General features: G+C 37.9%; 1 protein-coding gene across 2 annotated transcripts in view; it reads left to right on the top strand.

The window, feature by feature from the left end:
* The window catches only part of SRBD1 (S1 RNA binding domain 1), a 132,854-nt gene that overhangs the window by 12,488 nt on the left and 101,711 nt on the right, over positions 1-18,655 (top strand). For both annotated transcript variants that reach the window (XM_035891267.1, XM_009635668.2), the window contains exons 8-11: positions 1,217-1,313; positions 2,740-2,875; positions 8,295-8,398; positions 12,963-13,070. In XM_035891267.1, the coding sequence (XP_035747160.1) occupies positions 1,217-1,313; positions 2,740-2,875; positions 8,295-8,398; positions 12,963-13,070 (445 nt within the window). The remainder of the gene's footprint in view (positions 1-1,216; positions 1,314-2,739; positions 2,876-8,294; positions 8,399-12,962; positions 13,071-18,655) is intronic.

Here is an 18,655-nt window from a genome sequence, read left to right as displayed (position 1 = left end):
AATGAATGTTTTATAATTTCCTTAACATAGCATCAGAATACAAAGTTACTTTTACCATACAAAACCCTAACTCATAGATGTAAAGAGCCAAATTCTACAACTTCCAATGAGTTCAGGCATTTAATAACATATTCTTATTCTCACACTTTTATTTTTCTTTCTGGCAGGTAACCTTAGCTTCCCCTTCTTAAAAAAGGGCAAGATTAATTTTTTTTTTAGAGTGTAACTCTATAGCCCAATCAGAAGCAGAGTTCTGAATTCAATAAAAATATTAGTTAATAGAGCTATGCAGTTTCTTTAAAATGGTATTAATAAAGCTCTTTCAAGATATTGGTAGCCCATCAGGCAGCAGGGTAAGGAATAATGTGTATGGAAGGAGACAGTTAATCCTGCATCTGCCAACTCTAGGATGCTTGCTTTTTGCTCTGAAACATTTGTTACTGACTGTTGGTAGAAACAGGGTTAAATATATTGATTTTAAAATACAAGATGCCAGTTTTATTTCATTACCTCCTGCTGTACTAAGGAGAATGCTATGCCACCTCTTCTGGTCTTTTGAAGTAAGGGATGGTTCTGTGTGTTGGAAAGCTGAATGATTCTGTTATCAGCTCTCTAGAATACTTTGTCTATGGAGACATTTTATAACTTGATTGTTTGAACAGTGATTTGTGGGAGAGAACTAGGGTACCCTGACCCCAGAAGTGTCACTGTGCAAACTTCTGCTACAAACCAGTGGAAATATGAAACTGTTACACAGAGAAAGGACAGGATTGCCTGCAAAGATTTTGGGCAGTTTCTATATCAGTCTCAAAACATGTAAACTTTTGCTGCATTACTCATTTTACTACAACCACAAAAGTTATATTTGAATATCCAATTTTACTGTTGTAAATAATTAATTTGCATCATACATGTCAAGATCTGTTGGCATAAAAGTAACAAAATTATTATTTTTCTCTCATTTTGATGTTGTTTTGATTTATGATACTGCATTGGTCACTTTAGGCTCATAAAAATTGTTTCAGATGTTTTGGAAAGGAAGCTTAGTTAAAAAAGTTCTAATGAACTAGGATTCTTTACTGAAACCTCTGCCAATCAGTCGAATGTCTTGCATCAGTTTTCTTTCAGCTTGTATATATTTTATTAGTGCTTGTGCAGTTCTGTAAAGTTATTTTTTTATATTTTTTTATAATTATTAACTGTGTTTTCTTCTAAGGACTTTCAACTATCCAGGAAGTAGAGGCTGGAGTACAGCATATTTTAGCTGACATCTTTGCTAAAGATAAAGATACACTGGATTTTATCAGGAAATTGTAAGTTTTATTTTTATTTTTTTCTCTAAATTTTCCTGGTTACACGATAAGATTCAACCTCCTAGTGTGCAGATACGTAACTCATTTTTTTTTAATGGTGTGAAAATAGTGTTACTGTGAGATTGCATTAGGTCCATTCCTTCACTTGTGCTGGAGACGTTCTTTAGCTTTTCTGCCTGTCTGGCTATCAGTGGAGAAGAAATCTCCTGTCAGTATGGCATGACACTGTGGCTCCCAAAGACTGTTCCATATAGAGCGTATGTCTCTTGCAGTTAGCGATCTGTAAGGGTAAGTTTTCTCTCCTTGCACTTCCTTCAAGCCGTGACTTTCCAGAGGTGTATCTGCTCCAATATTTGCTATTTATTTATTTATTATTGCTCCAGTATTTACTGCTTGACACCAATCAGTGCTATTAGCATGCAGTGATGGTTGATTTTGGCATTGGAGGACAAGCAGGCAAACAGAGTGTGTCTGTTTTAAAGCAGGAGTTACTGATCCATTGACTGTTAGCTGATTTTAAGTTTTCTTACAATACATAATGACTTCAAGGTTATTTGTCATGTCTGGGGGGTTGATGTGACAGTTGCTTGTTGGGTTTTTTTTTCTGCTGCTGTGTGCCATCTGGGACAGAACAGGGTTATCAAAGAACGTATACCTTCTTAGGAGCATGCAGTGTGTTGGTTTGAATCTGCTCAGTTCTGTTTAGTTGACTCTTGTTTGCTGTTCATTGTGAGTAATGGCCAACTTCATCAAAAGGCTAGAGCACAGCAATGTGATAATTTCAATGATAGGGTTGTTTTGTGAAGGATGTGCTGTCATTACTATGACTTTCATTCTTTTGACCACTACAAGCTCCTTAATGGGGTACACAGTGCTTTACAGACATACCCTGTTGATCTAAAGTGTGTCACATGTATAATAATCATGAGGAGCATTCAGGAAGCTATCCAGCTGGCATCCCTGTTACTCTCAAAAAATAATGAAAAGTTTTATGGATGTTAAGTGCTCAAAGCAAGAAATTAATTCTGAGACTGGGTAGATTCAAGAGATATGCTGCATTTCTATAAAATAGATAACTGTTCTAATTTTTTGCAACTTCCCAAAATTTGTTGTGTGACGTTGAACCAGTAACTGACCAAACTGAAGTGCAGATAGTGGCTTCTGAGTATCCGTTCCCTTTAGGAGAAGGGCTGTGTTCAGCTTTTTCTGAGGTCTGCTTGAATTTTTTCTCTTGGTATGTTCCAGTCAGCATGTGTTATGTCAGTCTCAGCTTTAAAATATGTAATACAGTTTTGCAGGTAATTGGAGTTAACATAACTTGTAGCTGGGCAGACTCCAAAATTAATTTTTATTTAATACAAGCACTAATGACTTGTTACAAGCTTCATGCTAAAAAACCTTATTAACATTGGTTTCTCTTACCCAGATGTCAGCAAAGGTACATTTGTATCCAGTCAGCCTTGGCAAAAGTGTCATCCAAAAGTGGAAATGAAAAAGATATCGATAAATTCCAACTGTACCATGAGTTTTCTTGCAGTATAAAGAACATTCAACATCATCAGGTACACCTACAAATTTGTTGGGTTTTTTTTTCTAGAACTTTAACTATAGCAAAGGTGGGTTTTGCTTTTTCATTTTGTTGCTTAAAACTGATTCTAAAGATACTTGATTTTACTTTTCAGTTATCAAAGGTAATAGAGACTTTCAAATTCTTGAAATGCAAGATTAAGCTGTTAATCTCTGTTTTAAGAAACTGGAGGACTGCTTATTCAGTATGTCTTTTCTCGGTTTTAATACTCATTAAACAAATATTTATAATCAGAGATTTCGATACTGGTGTGACTTATTTTCAGTGTGTCATTCCCTCCCTTCCCTCAGTGACAAGTGCATAGCAAGTGTTATCGGAGGGGGATAAAGGCTAAGCAATAATTTATGGTCTGTAGGGGTGAGACTGGGGCATTGTGTAGTAGAGGAAGCTGCTTGGTTGGAGGGTAAGTATTTGAAGCAAACATAGATAAACATCTTATTTGTTTCTTTTGGATGTTTGCTGTAGCACTGAGTCAGAGTGCTCTGAGCCATTTGACGCAAAACCTGTCAGGTGAAACTGGTGAGAAGTATCAGGGAAGGATCCAGAAAATGGCAATTGAAGGTGACCTTCAAAAGCAGCTCTTGTCAGCAGCAACTTTGTGTAAAAGTTGAACAATCAAATAGAAAGGCTTGGGGGAACATCCCATGGGTTACCTCAAAAATGGGTTTGTTTTGCAAGTCATCAGTAGTCCCTTCCATGGAGCATCTTTGCCTAAGCCCCGAGCCTAGACCTATATGACTAGAAAAATAAATGAGGGACAAAGCGAACTTACCAGCTGATGACTTGATAGCGAGGCTGCCCCGTTGCTGAAGTTCAGAGGCTGAAGTGTGATGCACTCAATGCAACTGTCAGGACCTTTGCCCTGATTCATTACTGATCACCAGGGGAATCATCTCTTGTTTTGATCGCAATTACCTAGCTTTAAAAACAAAACCCAAGAACCAAACCAAAACAAAACCCAAGAACCAAACCAAAACAAAAAAACACACACAAAAAAGATCCTCTTAGCTGCTTCCAACCAGAAGTGTCCTTTCCCTTTAGAAGGCTGCCTTATTCTACAGCAGAATGTTCTTCCTTTCATGTCTATGATGTGCTCTGATTTTCTCTGTGTGCTATTTTAAAAGTGTGATGTTTTGAAATAATAACAGATTTTCTTGCATGTCTTGAAATGAATTTATTACAAAAAATATTTCACAACACATATGGGCTGACTTTAAATCCCCCCCAATGTGGACGGTGTTAGGTGAAAGGCTGAATTACTGAATACCAGTGATTTTAATAGACAGGCCTTCTGTAGATGTTTTGAAGAGGTACCTGTAGTTGTTCTCTTTGTAATAAGTATGAACATTTACTGTATTTATATAAGTAATTACTTGGTGAAAACTTGCTTCTAGAGAGTCTGGAAAAGTCGATAGAGCAAGCTAAGACTGCTGTGGTGACATATCACAAAGATTTGTAGTTTCATTTACTTGTTGTCTGAGGCTTTCTTTTTTTTTTTTTTTTTTTTTTTCCCCACTGTTTTACATAAGGAAAACTGTTTCTTAGGTGGAGCCAGAGCTAAAAACGAGATTTCCTAAACCTGGTCAGCCCTCTGACCATGTGGCTGCACTGCTTCTTATCCGGGATGTGTCCTTAGTTTGTCTGTTTGATGTTAAGATTAACTCTATCTATTTTGGTTTATCTCTCCTTGTGTCTGTCACTAACCTTAATGCCTCTTTCTTTTCCCGTTCTGGCTTTCCAGTGAAGTAATAACCACTGGTCTTGCAGCTGGTAGTCCTGTAGCCATGGGAAGTTTTTGCACTCTTATGTGTTGTCTTCCATCTGTATGTTACTGCTGTTGACTATTCTGACACACTGAATATTTCTCTATTATGAATCTTAAAAGTCTGAGTTGTTTGTGCTTCACTGAGGTTTCAAGGCCCAGGGTATGTCAGGGCTCTTTTGTACTAATTGAGATAAAAATGCATTTTGTGATCATTCTCTGACATGTGGTTTGCAGAGTTCCCTGTTTTGTAAAAATACTGTAACTTCTCATTTCTGTTCATTTTTGGTTCTTTGTTAGCTTTCCAATTCTTTTCTTTGTCTCTCTTGTGTTTTGATGATGAAATAAGGAAAGAAAAAGTGTGTTCTTGATCTACCATTCCTTTCCTAGGCTTAAACCCTAGTACTGTATTTCCAAAAGTCTTTCTCATTAACCTTTGGTTTCTTTATTACCTGACCTTACTATCCTGCTGATGCAAATTACCATTTTTTTTTCTCTTTTATTTTCTTGGTTTATAACCATCCCTTTTAATACCTAAAATATTTAGTTTCTCTTTCACCTAAGACTTTGAAGAAATACTACTTTTCTGCGTTCAAAAAACTGGTTAAAAATGTGTTAGTGAATGTGCTTTGGGAGAGGTGTAGATGATTGGAAGTGAAAAAATTCTTGGGATTTTTAAAGGAAGCTTATACCTAAAAAATATATAGGGAAGCCTGAAACTCAGAGGGATTTATAAAATGTACTAATCCCCCAGGACTGCAGGTTAAATAGCTGTGTTTAAAAAACACTTCTTAAAGTCACTGTTTTGAAGACCTTCTCTACTTCTTCGTGACTGTGCACAGACAAGTGTTCTCAATGCATTTAGTGAGAGGCAAAAGTAGAATTCGGATTTAAATTCCCTCTTTGCAGAGTTGCAAATAAAGGATTCCATAAAATACTGCACTCAAACTGGTCATCACCTGAGTATGGAAGTGCTAGTAATCTTAAAGGTCCATGTGTAAGTGAAGGGGATGGGCAGTAGACAAGCGCGTTACCTACAGGAGAACAAACTGTGTCTTTGACCAAAGCATTTTTAGCCATGAGCATGCCTTGCAGTGTGTATTACAATTGGGTAAACGGGCATGCAGTAAGCTGCAGCCTGGTTCTGTGGCTGTCATTGCATGCACTGTAGTTCTGGATTACGTTCCGTGCCATTGTCATTTTGTGTATTGAGACATGCCATGAAATAATTGGGACTGGCGTGGAGTCGGGTTGTTTGACTCAAAAAGCTAAAATACTGAACCTGAAATGAGAAAAATATTATTTGTTTAAAAAAACTGACTCCAGATTTTGACATGATCGGATACCTGTGGGTGTTTCCAGCTGGAACATTTTGCTGTCGGGAGGTTCAGCCACAGTTCCTTCCTTTGGCAGCAAGAAGAACCTGACTAGACTCTTAGGAGGTAGTTGGGTAGCTATACCAACACTGTCATAACTAAGGAAAAAACACTTTCAAGAGTTTATTTGAATTTTTGGCTAGCTGTAAACAGTTCAGTGTTTGTGTATGCCTTGGGCTTGCTTTCCTCTGTTTGGTGGGAGGAAAAGAATTCATGAATAAAGTGTAATGTTTGAGGCAAGTGCTCTATTTTCAATCTCATACTTAAAAAGGAATTGCAAATTAAAATCCTTGACAAAATATACATAACTTATTCAGTCAGTCTAAGTAAATCTGGAGCGTAGAGGAGAGCTGTGCAATGTGAAGGGTGTTGTATTTTTCTGATAAACAGAATAAGGTATGATAAATCCTGCGACTAGATCAAATTATTGTTCTTGCTTTCTTTTAAAAATGTATGTTGTTTTTATTAACCCTTCCCCTGGATCTGTTCCAGTCTTGCATAAAACTGATCTTTCTCTAGAACTGAAAGGTTACTTTGTGTCTAGAATAGCTGTATTTGAACCTGTTATTTAAAAAAACCAACCAAACAAACAAATGAACCCACCTTTGTTATCTTAGGGGGAGAAGTTCAGTCATTACTTTCTTAATTGAGCATTTCCTGGATGATAATTCTTCCCTGAGCGTGTGTTGCTTAGAACGGGATAGGCAGATTGTGTAAGAATAAAGATGTAAAAACTACTTGTGACTGCAGCACAGCTGGTTTAAATTCAGGTGACTGACGCGTTCTGCGGACGGAGTGCCAGGAAACAAAATGTGATGCAAATATTGACCCCGCTAACAGTGTGTTGAATGATGACATTATAATTCGATCAGATGCATTCTCTGTTGTGAGCATCATTTTGATTTCATTTTAGCTTGACATTTAACTTTCTCTTTTTTAAAAATAAAATCAGAATAAACATGAAAGCATTTGATTTGTTAAAATGTGTCTTTCTAATCTCTACATGAAAACATTTGCTTTGGCAGTCAAGGTACCAGATGCTATAATATTTCACATGCAATCTTTATTATTAGCTTTGTTGTTCAATGATATGTCAGGCCTGGTATGTCACAGGAGCAGTAAGGCTGAGGAATATAAATTGGTACTATGTCCTGGAGTCATTTTAAACCATTGTATTTAACATATGTGACATGTCTGAGTTAGCTAGTGATTGAATTAAAGTTCATGATTGACATAGAATGCTCTGTTGTGACAGTGCTCAGGGCCTGCTACATACAGCAACATGTGTAGTCATACAGGAATGTCAACTTCTAGCAGATTTTTTTTCATTCTTGCACTTTGAAGTATTTTTGGAAGGGAAAATGAAATCTGAAAGTGTGTCATTTGTAACTGCTTCTAACTGTTATTCTGTTTCTAAAATCTCTTGGCCAGAGAGTTTTCTTAATAAATACTATAAGGATTGCTAAAGGTAAACGCTCATCATCTGCATAGAGAGGTTAGACTAGTAGATACCCACCAGTATCCCCCAGGATCCACCACTCATATTGCAATCCTGGTTTTAAATGTAGAGCCCCAGACTTCCATGCAAACCAGAACTCTGTCCAGATAGCACATGTGCAATCAGATTTGGTTTAGATCATGAATATGCAGTTGTGTACACAAGACTGCCAGAAATATGTGCATATGTTTCAAGGCTGGAGCATCAATATCTACAGTGCTTTCAGCTATTGGTGAACTAGGTGTGACTCAAAATGCAAAAATTCATCCTCTTTCAAATTAGGCTTGGTTACCTTTGTGTCACAAGTTCTGATTCATAATTAATTTTAAATTTGGATTGATCTTGGGAAGCAAAATGAAGCCTGAAGCTTAAGACTAACTTTTTCCCTTTCTAATCTCTAGTTCTGATTAGGATTGCTTTTCAGTTCATTTCTTGAGTTTTAATTTGGGTTATTAAACAAGATTATTCCACCAACTAAATTCATGCTGACTTGTATTTTAAGTGTGTTTAAGGTAAACTGGATCTTGAGATTGCAGACTCCAGGAAAAAAGTATGATTTGCCATGCCATGGCATGATTTAATCTGTGTTTAAACTGTGGATGTTATCTGTACATGCTAGTACTTTGTGAACTGATTTACTGTACCACCATCACGATTTGCTACAGAATGTCAAGCAAGCGTGTACGCAAATGTTGATAAGTTTATCTTTTGGATATTTTGTGTGTCATCTGTCTCTGCCATTTATGTTTGCACTCAGATTCTGGCCATTAACCGAGGGGAAAATCTGAAGATCCTGACAGTGAAGGTCAACATTCCTGACGGGGTGAAGAATGAATTCTGTTGGTGGTGTGTCAATGAAAGGTCTGCATGGATACATATTCTTACAGAAATCTTTTTTTTTCTCTAGACAGCTGCATATTGAAATGTACCTCACATGTCTCATTATATTAAGAGAACAATTTGAACGAGTACTTATTAGATTAGATGAAATTAGCAAGTGGATAATTCTTATTCTGTATTTCCAACTGGTGTAGCATTATGCTGAAAAGATCATGCCTTTGGCCTTATTTGGGAAGTTCTGGCACCATTCTTCAAGCAACTGAATTTTTAAAAATTTGGGGCAATTCTTTTATTTTTTTACTGATTTGCTGTTACAAGTTGCTTTTTTTAAGCCTGTAGTCAGATGTTTTGAGGGTTTTTTCTGCAAAAGTTTAGGCTAAATATATGCAGTTTTGTTCATTATCTCCATTAGTTTTTTTTCTTAGAAACTGCACCTTGTTGTCCTCTATTGGAGAATACTGTGATCCAAACTGTTCATCTTCCTTGCATGTATAAAAGACAGGTTTCTCTTTCTCAATAGTTTGAGATATTGGGCATTGTTCTGATGTTGTCTTAGAAGCTCCTACCTTTGCATCCTAAAACTGAATAACCAAAAGGAGGAAAAAAGGAAAATATGCACTTTTTTTAATGTATAAAATTGGTACTGCTTTAGCATGTATTTTTTCTTCCACTCTGAATCAAAGAAAGGGATGTGGTAAAAATGTTCGTTTTCACTGTAGAAATATAATAGTTCTGTTTCTAACATGGAAGCCTCTGAAAGAGTTAAACTATTGTTTGGCCAGACAACATAAAATGATCTAGGACTAGTAGTAAGTAACGGGTTTGTTTTTTTTTTTCCAGGGAAGTATCAGGATTCATAAACACACCTAAGTTTCATTCTAGTTTTTATACCTGTAACGGTATTTCTGCCCTTCCCTTACGATGTATATTCCGTAGGCAGAACGTATCTGTCAGTCTTGCTTTTGCTGCATCTATGACAGAATTTGGAAGCACTGTGAGCCACAGATAATGGAACAGCTTGTCACTGCTACACAAATGAAAGTGGGATATAAATTGAGATATTTTTGGTTCATTACACTTTTGTGAGTCATCCTGAGATAAAAAGAATATTGACCTTGGAAATGGAACTACTTATTGATATTTAGCATTCAAGAGGCTATGTATGCTTATGGCTTTTTACTATTTAAGGACAACTTCTCCATCGTCAGAAAACTTCAGAAGGAATGACATTAGTAGATGTTGGTGTATTAACATATAGGACAGATTCTGATCTTCATTAGATTGACAACTGTGTTATCAAATTGACAAATAGTAATTGTATATTCTGCCCTGCAAGCTTGGAAATGACTGTCCAAGGGTGGGAGTCCCATTATTTTCATTGCATCGATTTACTGGTGAGAGCAGAAGGTTAAGAACTTTTGTTTGAGGCAAGGATTTCAAAACTTTGCAAAGGTATTAACTAATTTACTGGAGGTCACACACAAAATCAGTTGCAGAACCAGAAATGCTACCTTGCTACAGAGTTTGGCTAGTATTCTAGCCACAAAACAGCATCACCTACTGCCTATTGAGTTGGTAGCAAATATGCTGACCTTTGTGTTCTTCTGAGGTGAATTTTTTAGCATTGAATGCCCCTGCAATGGAAAATGGGTTTGGAAGACTGGAGTTCATTATTGCATTGAGGTCCATGTAGATGCTCTCGAAGATAACTGTATTTTCTTTGCAAGTTAAGAATATTTATTAGCCTCTAGAAGCATCTATATTTCCTTGAACTTCAGGCTTGTGTGGAAAACTCGGGAATATCCTTATGCCTGGCCCTGTGGGTTGTGTTTTTCCCCAGAAGATGGCATCTCTGCGGTTTGACAGTGAATCTAGCTCCATTAACACTAGAACCTCACTGGTCCCAAAGACTTAGTTGTGAAGTGGGACATGGTAAAAAGGTCAATGAGAAACAGCTGGAGATGGGTTGCTTAGCTAGCTTTGAGAGTATAGAGAGCATGGAGTTGTTCTTTGGGAAGGGCTGAGAATTTATTCCAAAGTGGAATTGCAGCCTTGAAAACGAAGTTCCGTGTTTGACAATCTTTTTTTCAGTTTCCAAACAGAATACTCATATTCTGCATAAAGTCCATGGTACAGGCCTTAAAGGCATGCTTTATCTGTGGTTACCATCTTGGTACAAGTTTCATAAAATGTTTTGGAGGAAAACAAAGTTTTGTGCTGCAGGTCTAAAAGCCTAATTGTGCTCTTTCTGGAACGGTTGTTAATTAATGCAAATGGTTCTTAATGTGGGCTATGTTAATTCTGTTGCTGTATAGTTTCACCTTCTGAAGTGTTTCAGTAGTCTAAGCCATTTGTGCTTATGGTGGTCCCTGTTATGAGCCCACGCATGTGGAGAGCTGATGAGCAGAGTAAGATGATATTATTTACATGGAGCTTTTCTAAATAAGGCCTCATTTAAAGGGCTTCAAAAGTCAGCTCTTGATTAAATAATCAAGAAAAATCTGTTCTTAGAGGGAAGCTTAACTAGGCTGCGATGATCTTTAAAAATATACACACATGCTTTTGCTTTGTTTTTTGCAGTGAAGTGGATTTTTCTCTTTCCTCATGAAGTATTGGAATGATTAAAATGCGGTATTTGCTATGATTGAACTTACTGTTTAGATAGCTTTGCATTTGTAGCAATTTCTAATAGAATGTTGCCTGAGTCATTTTTACTTGTATATAGGCAGGTAATAAAAATATCTGCTGTGATAACCTGTTTACAGAGAAAAGGTTTGCTAACTAGCTTTAATGGATGGAAGAGAAACAGCTGCCAGGTTTCCAAATTCATTCTTATTTGTGATGAGGATACTTTCTGGGGGAGTGTAGTCATACTTGCCACCTGTAAAAACTTAGTTTTTATAGAATTGGATGGCAGTAAGAAGGTTTAAAGCCTTTGCCAGTTTTATATAGGTATGGAAGGAGTCTCTAGTTACAAATAAGTATAATAAAAGTATTTGCTAAAACTTTTAGCAAAGTGATGAGGTCATGTGGCTAAGCACTCACAACTCTGGATGTTGTAAAACTAAATGTTAAGCTTAATTCTGCTCGCATGTCTGTCTGCATCAATGCAGTGTTGACTCCATCACACATTTCTCAACTATTATATGTGCAGTCACTTAGAAAAGCTGTTTCAGGAAATTGTAGATCCCCTTAAACAACTGAAAAGCTGCCTGGGTAGGAGCAATTTAGGATTCAGTATTTCTGAGTGAGTGTAAGTAAACAAAGTCAAAAGTAAAATTCAGTCTTCTCTTTGCCTGGGCCTGCACCTGGATACATTATCAAATGGCCATAATTCTACCATGTTGCATTTAAAAATCCCAAACCAACAAAAAAAACCCCCAACTAACCGAAAAATGTACAAAATTTACCCAGACGTGTTAAAAAATACGTATGTATCTCACTTTGCTGTTGGGATCCAGGCATATAAAAAAAACACACTAGATGAAGAAAACTCTGAATGTTATCTATATTTTAAAAAGAAATAAAAAACAGGTACTGTAACAGAAAATGTTCATAGTCTTTACTTCTGTTTGAGTATATTGTATCTGGCTGTGTCTCCTCAACCTTTCTCCCTTATTGTTGGATGGACAAGCTCTGAGTCTGTTCTGCTTGTTCAAGGACTTCCCCCCCCTCCCCCCAAGTAATGTTGCCCAAACCAAAAAGATCAATAGAATAAATATCTGGGATCTCTATTCTGGGAGCTTTGAAACAGGTGTATTTTAGGACAAAATTTGAAATAATTGTCATACATATGACCACTGTGAACAGTCTCCTTAGAAAAGGGAATGCTCCAAAAGTTTGGCTTAGAAAATGTTGAGAAACAGTCTTGGGTTTGTTTGGTTTTGTTTATTTAATTTTCCCTTTTGCTAGAATATTATTTACACTTTAGAATGTATCAGCAACAGGTAAAAGAGAAAAATAATTTGTGAATCATTTGGATTTTGTTAGGGTTGGGTTTGTTTGTTTGTTTTTTTCAGGGCTGCTGCAAAATTGATAGATTTCATTTTAGGTTTGAATAGAGATACTCAAAGCATTCCAAACGAAAATTGCATTGGGTTTCATTAATTGACATTAGTTTAGCTCGTGAATTTCTGTCTGGACATGGTTGCCTTACAGCAGTAACTCTGCAGTGACACTCACAGGGGATGTTTAGTCATTTTTTTATGTGTTAAGGAATAGCAAATAATGCAACCCTAATGGTAATACGGAACCAAGTTCTTCATTCAGTTGTGGTAAACTTTGACATCTCAAAGTGAAGAGTAACACTTCATTACATTTCCTTTAAAACATAAGATTGCATTCTAATACCTAACAACAAAAGAGAATAGATAGGCCTTGTTCTTGTCTGATAGCAGAACTGTGAGCAACTTCTCATATTCATATTTGAAGCTATGATTTCATTGCATAATTATTGTGGTAATTCTGCAGTTTATAGGGCATTACACTCAACATAGATGTCTTTGAAAATTCCCTTTATATCTGAGGTTTTGCATATGTTCTTAAAACAGTTTTTGATTATTTTTCTTTTTCTAATCTTTTGCAGATGGAGACCAAAACAATTTTTAAAACCAGAATTCATGAGGATACTACGGAATTCGGTAGAGGATGCATATAAACGCCTTATATATCCTCTCCTCTGCAGAGAATTCAGGTAAGTATTTCTCATACTACCAATTTCTTAACGATTCCCTCCCCAGCTTTTTAATAGATTATCTCTTATCCACTTGAAAAGATCAGCATGTTTTTAGTGCTCTGTGTTTACAGAATAAATTAACTATGTAGTCTTGGTTCTGTGGATTTAATTTGTGACCCTATCCAGTTTAGGCTACAGTAGAGAATTGAGCTTTCTGTGAAGACATTTTACATGTTTACATATTTGTTGCTTGTACGTTTATCTAATAAAGTACAGTTTAGGTCTACATTACCATAATAATTGCATCTTTATCCTTTTACTGGCATAAACTATTATGTCACTGAATTTTCCCAGCATGTCTTCATGTCACAGCAATAGTACTGTCAGTGACGTTGTTCTGACTCCTTCTCTTTTACCTGTCTGAAAGAAACAGCAAAGTAATTGTGGTTGGAAGTGTCCCTCATGTTTGTCATCTTCACTTTGTGGTGAATTAATTAGTCATAGTGTTAGTCTGATACCATTTTGTGGGTGTTGTGATGGCTCTAGAGAAGTCTGTAAACTTATTTCTGGTGATACTGTAGTAATGATGTCAGAGAAAGTGTCACTTCTAAGATCTGTAATATTGTTCTAAATTTAAAGGAAATTTAAAACTTAATATCATGGTAATATCAATTGAATAGGATATTTTTATGGTAGTATAGGACTTTGCCACAGAATCAAAATGAATTAATATGTCAAAAAGTCTGCATTCTAAAAGAGTTATCTTCCAGTGGCTAACCATACTGATAGTATGATTCTTCTCTTGAACATGAGAGAAGCTCCCCAAAGCATAACATGTTTGATGGCGTGGCTTTCTGATATGTGACCTAAATTTTAATACCTGTTTTGAGGTAGTTCAAATGGAGTTTATCAAAGAGACCCTGTTTCTTGGACCAGAAACGTTGAAATGACTTGTATCAAAATGACACGTGTTGATTATTCAGTATGTAAAATCAGCAATCACGTTCTGAGATGTAGTTCTTCTGTACCTGCCTGACTGTGTTCTTGTGTTTCTATTGAAATTTGAGTTTTTTTCCTGGCACTTCTGTTCATGAGTGTCATTGGCTGGATGTCCTATCCCCTTCCCCTCTGAAAAGAACTGTCAGCTAAAGTTTTGAACAGCAGATATTGCTAATGGCTTTTGGGTTTCTTCACTACAGTATGTTCCGTTTGCTTGTGAAGCAATCTGGCTTGCAAAGTCATTTCTTTTGATTAGTGAGCCTGGTTTTTTGCCACTGTGAATTTCACAAATTTTTGAAAGTGTTGAGTTCACTTCACCTTTTTTTGTGACCACGGTATGTGTAGCTGCTTTAGGGGAGGCACTGTCTTTTGTTTGGCCAAAATGATGAACATCTCATGGTGGTGAGTCCAACAGTTGGCTTCTGTCACATGAGTGTGAAAGGAGTTGTCATTCCTAGTCTTCTCTATAATCAATGTCTTTTAAAATAAAGAAAAAAAGACTTACCTTTTAGTGAGGTTTAACTTTATCATAAATAAGCAAATTGACATAAGGGTATTTCAAGGCTCTTACTGTGTTTTTGCTTCGTGATTCCTGCCACAGACTGTTGTGGCCTGGGGGGGGTGGGGTGGGGTGTGGGTATATCACCATGAGGGCTGCTGCAGCAGTAGGTTGCTGAAGGTTTTCTGTTCTCTTAATCAAAAAAAAAAAAAGCTTCCTTCCCTACTACTTCCTAGATGTAGCTCATAAGTCATAAATACAAAGAATACAAAGCTCGCTGCCTGTTCCTGAGCTGATATCTGCTTATGTTTTACTCTTTGTGGTAGTTTTGCATGATCGGTGATGCCTGGTTAGGAATAGCTGAAACCTCTTCTGTAGAGAGGAATGCAAAGCACCTGCCAGTAGTAGTCCTGTTCCATGACCACTTTAACCCTTATCCTTCTTTTACTCTCTGCCCATACCAGAAGCTCATTTTTAAGACTCTTGCAAAGGGCTGCAAAAGTATTCAATACCTCTTTTTAGCATTAATATTTCCAACCCACCCCCCGCTGTTCTTTTTTTTTTTTTTTTTTTTTTTTTTTATTATCATTAAATGTTGAAACAGAAAGTTTCCAAGAGTGTATTGGAATTTCTGGTGCTTCTAGTGATCAGAAGAATGAAACTTGCCAGCAAGACAGTTACCTTATTTATTGTTTAATTTCCTTTCTTCCACTCTGTCAGCTACCATCATTTCTCATATCTGGTATAATAATGTCCAGTGTTGCTTTTGGCTCTTTGAAATACATTTTATTTTGTTGCAGTACTGCATGGAATGATTCCATCAGGAGTTGATGCAAGTGATGTGGCATGGACATATTTTTTTAATGGATAATCCTTTCCTAATTTTCCATGCTTTCTCGAACTGAGTGCTTTCTCTCCTCTGTCTTCAGGGACACAAACATTTCTCTGTATATCTTGTTTCGCACCTGAAGCTGGTTTGCAGATATTTTTCCACGGAAAGGATTGCCTCTCAGACTGTATATGGAAGTGGGGAGTTTTAAATCTCAATTTAAAAACTGACTTTTAAAACATTGAATACAGAAGCTGGTAGGTTGTGATTAGGTTATTTGCTTTTATTACAATGTACCTGTTAGTGATCTGCAGTCTGAGTGCTTCATAGAGTTCAAGGGAGGGGCTTGAAATTCTGACTTGTTGATACTTGTTCATACAGTAGCAACTGAAGGGCTTTTTTTTTGTTTTTTACAAAATAACCATTCCTCTTGTGTTTAGAGAGGAGGACTGCTGTCTGCCTCTGCCTTATATCTCTGCCATATTAATGAGAATTGTCATAAATTGGAAAAACATGAAGCTGGGCATCTTGCCATTTGTATGAAGCCAGTAGCACGCTGAAAAAGAGAAAGATGTTAGATTGTGTGAGGTAGCTCGATATTTGTTCAAGGATCAAGTAACTATCCCAAACTTGAAATTAAGGGCCAGTACTTGGGACAGTAGATCATGTTATTGATACAAGTGCTGAGTGAGAGACAGTTAGAGAGAAAAGAGAGGTTTAGATTTGAAATTTAAAAATACAGGATATTATGTAATTGAAAGGACATGTGTTATGTTCCCCCTACGCACCTGGCACTTTCAGTAACGTTTCCTGTTACTATAAAAGTTTCTGTGCCAATTTTAAACATAACTAATAGTATGTGTTTAGGGGCAATTTTAATTCCTGCAGTCTGCCTTCACAGGTGGACTGGTGTGAATGTGCAGTGTGGGAGGACTTGGCCTTTTGGGCAATATGGGCCCCATATCTCTGGGATAGATGAAAAGCTAGAACTTGGCCTGTGTCTGTACAAAGCCTCCAGTCCAAGAGCTTTCCACCTTCCCTTGTTTACAAGCCGCTTTTAAACTTCATTTCTATGTACGTGTGGTTGGTTGAGTCTCTGTTGTGTGTGTACGTAGAAGATCCATATGGCTGTGATGCTTGGGTATTTACTTTGTTTTCTCTGGTCTCTCACAAGTGGCAGCAAATTGTTCTGTCCCTGGACTCTCCCTGGAAGAAGCTTGTTCTGTGGTTTAGGTTATTTTTGTTTAATTTTTTTAAGAATGGGAGAAGGATGCTGCAAGATTGAATGATCAGGAAATGAAATGGCAACTGAAATTCAGTGGAGATAACTGTAAAATTATGCTTGCAGGGGAAAATAATTCTCTTTTTACACTGAATATTATGAGCTCTGAGCTACCCTGACACTCAGGGAGGATGCTTTGGCACTGCGGAAGGTAGCTCCATGTAAATGTTAAGTGCTCAGAAGATAAGATTATATAGTTAAGGAATAAAGACAAAACAGAAAATAATTTATATAGTTGGCATGTATTTGGAATATTATCGGCCATTTTGGTCCCCTCACCTTGGGGTGGGGGAAAAGTAGTAGAAGGATTCATTAGAACTGGAAAAGTCCCGGTGAAGGGGGACATGGTGTGAAATAACTTCTGTGTGAAGAAGGATTGACTAGGCTATGAGACTTCAGCTTGGAAAAGAGACGACTTGGAGATGAATGGCCTGTGAAGAGTGGCGCAGGGTTTTTGGGGATAAATCTTTACTCTCTTCCACTATAAGACCTAGGGGGCCATGAATACTAAAAAGAATCAGCTTTCAACTAAAAGGTGGCAGCTATTTGCACAGTTTGTGATGGACCTGCACAATTCACTGCCATCGGACTATGTGGATGCAAGAAACGTGCATGGGTTCAGTAGAAGACTGGAGAGTTGGGCAAGAGATCTATTATGGGCAAAGACAAATCATGTCAAGCTCAGGAAATAATCAGACCTGGAAACAGTTGGAGGCTAAAATAAGATTATGGAACAGGTACACTAGGGCTGCTATATCAGCTCTCTAGGCAGCTGCTTATAGCCATGCTTGGAGACAGGATACTGGGATAGAGGGACCACTTACCTGAACTAGTGCAGTCATTCCCATATTCTTGGCTTTAGTGGTGGCAATATACAGAGTATCTGCTCTTTGGTGCTGAGGGAATATTTGAATTGCTAAGGAGTCTTGGAACGCATGTATACCCTTTGCCATCTTGCTTTCAATAGTGTCTGTGTTAATTTGGTATAAATACTTGATAAAAAACCAAAAAGCACAGGGATATAAGGGAACCTTTTGCTGTTGCATGCTTCCTTAGAAAACTTTCAATCAACAATGTGTGAAAGAGAATCTAGACTTATATCTAGACTGCTTTACAAGTGAGAGATGATGAGGACTTACCACCTCTTTCTGCACCACTGTGGGATGAGACAGGGCTGAGCTGGTTGTTCATTGGGCAAACTCAAGTCAGACTCTTTAGTTCTTCCACATCTGAAAATTGCTCAGAACAGCTTCGTATCCCATCTGGTGTGTCATGGCTCAGACAGGTGTACTCTTTGCTGGGTAAAAAACTGGCTGGATGGCCGAGCCCAGAGAATTGTGGTCAACGGAGTTAAATCCAGTTGGCGGCTGGTCACAAGCAGTGTCCCCCAGGACTCAGTTCTAGGGCTGGTCTCGTTTAATATCTTTATCAATGACCCAGACAAGGGGATTGAGTGTGCCCTCAGTAAGTTTGCAGATGACACCAAACTGGGTGGGAGTGTCGATCTGCTCGAGGGGAGGAGGGCTCTGCAGAGGGGCCTGGACAGGCTGGATCGATGGGCCAAGGCCAACTGTATGAGGCTCAACAAGGCCAAGTGCCGGGTCCTGCACTTCAGTCACAACAAACCCATGCAACGCTACAGGCTTGGGGCAGAGTGGCTGGAAAGCTGCCTGGTGGAAAAAGACCTGGGGATACTGGTTGACAGCCGGCTGAATATGAGCCAGCACTGTGCCCAGGTGGCCAAGAAGGCCGATGGCATCCTGGCTTGTATCAGGAATAGTGTGGCCAGCAGGAGTAGGGAAGTGATGGTGCCCCTGTACTCGGTGCTGGTGAGGCCGCAGCTCGAATACTGTGTTCAGTTTTGGGCCCCTCACTACAAGAAAGATGTTGCATTGCTGGAACATGTCCAGAGGAGAGTGACAAAGCTGGTGAATGGTCTGGAGCACAAGGCTTACGAGGAGCGGCTGGGGGAAGTGTGGTTGGTTGGCCTGGGA

This window comes from Egretta garzetta, unplaced genomic scaffold (assembly GCF_000687185.1).
Source record: "Egretta garzetta isolate BGI_Z169 unplaced genomic scaffold, ASM68718v1 scaffold123, whole genome shotgun sequence".
Classification (NCBI taxonomy): domain Eukaryota; kingdom Metazoa; phylum Chordata; class Aves; order Pelecaniformes; family Ardeidae; genus Egretta; species Egretta garzetta.
The sequence above is the reverse complement of the archived record's forward strand: the minus strand, read 5'-3'. Positions and strand labels throughout refer to the sequence as shown.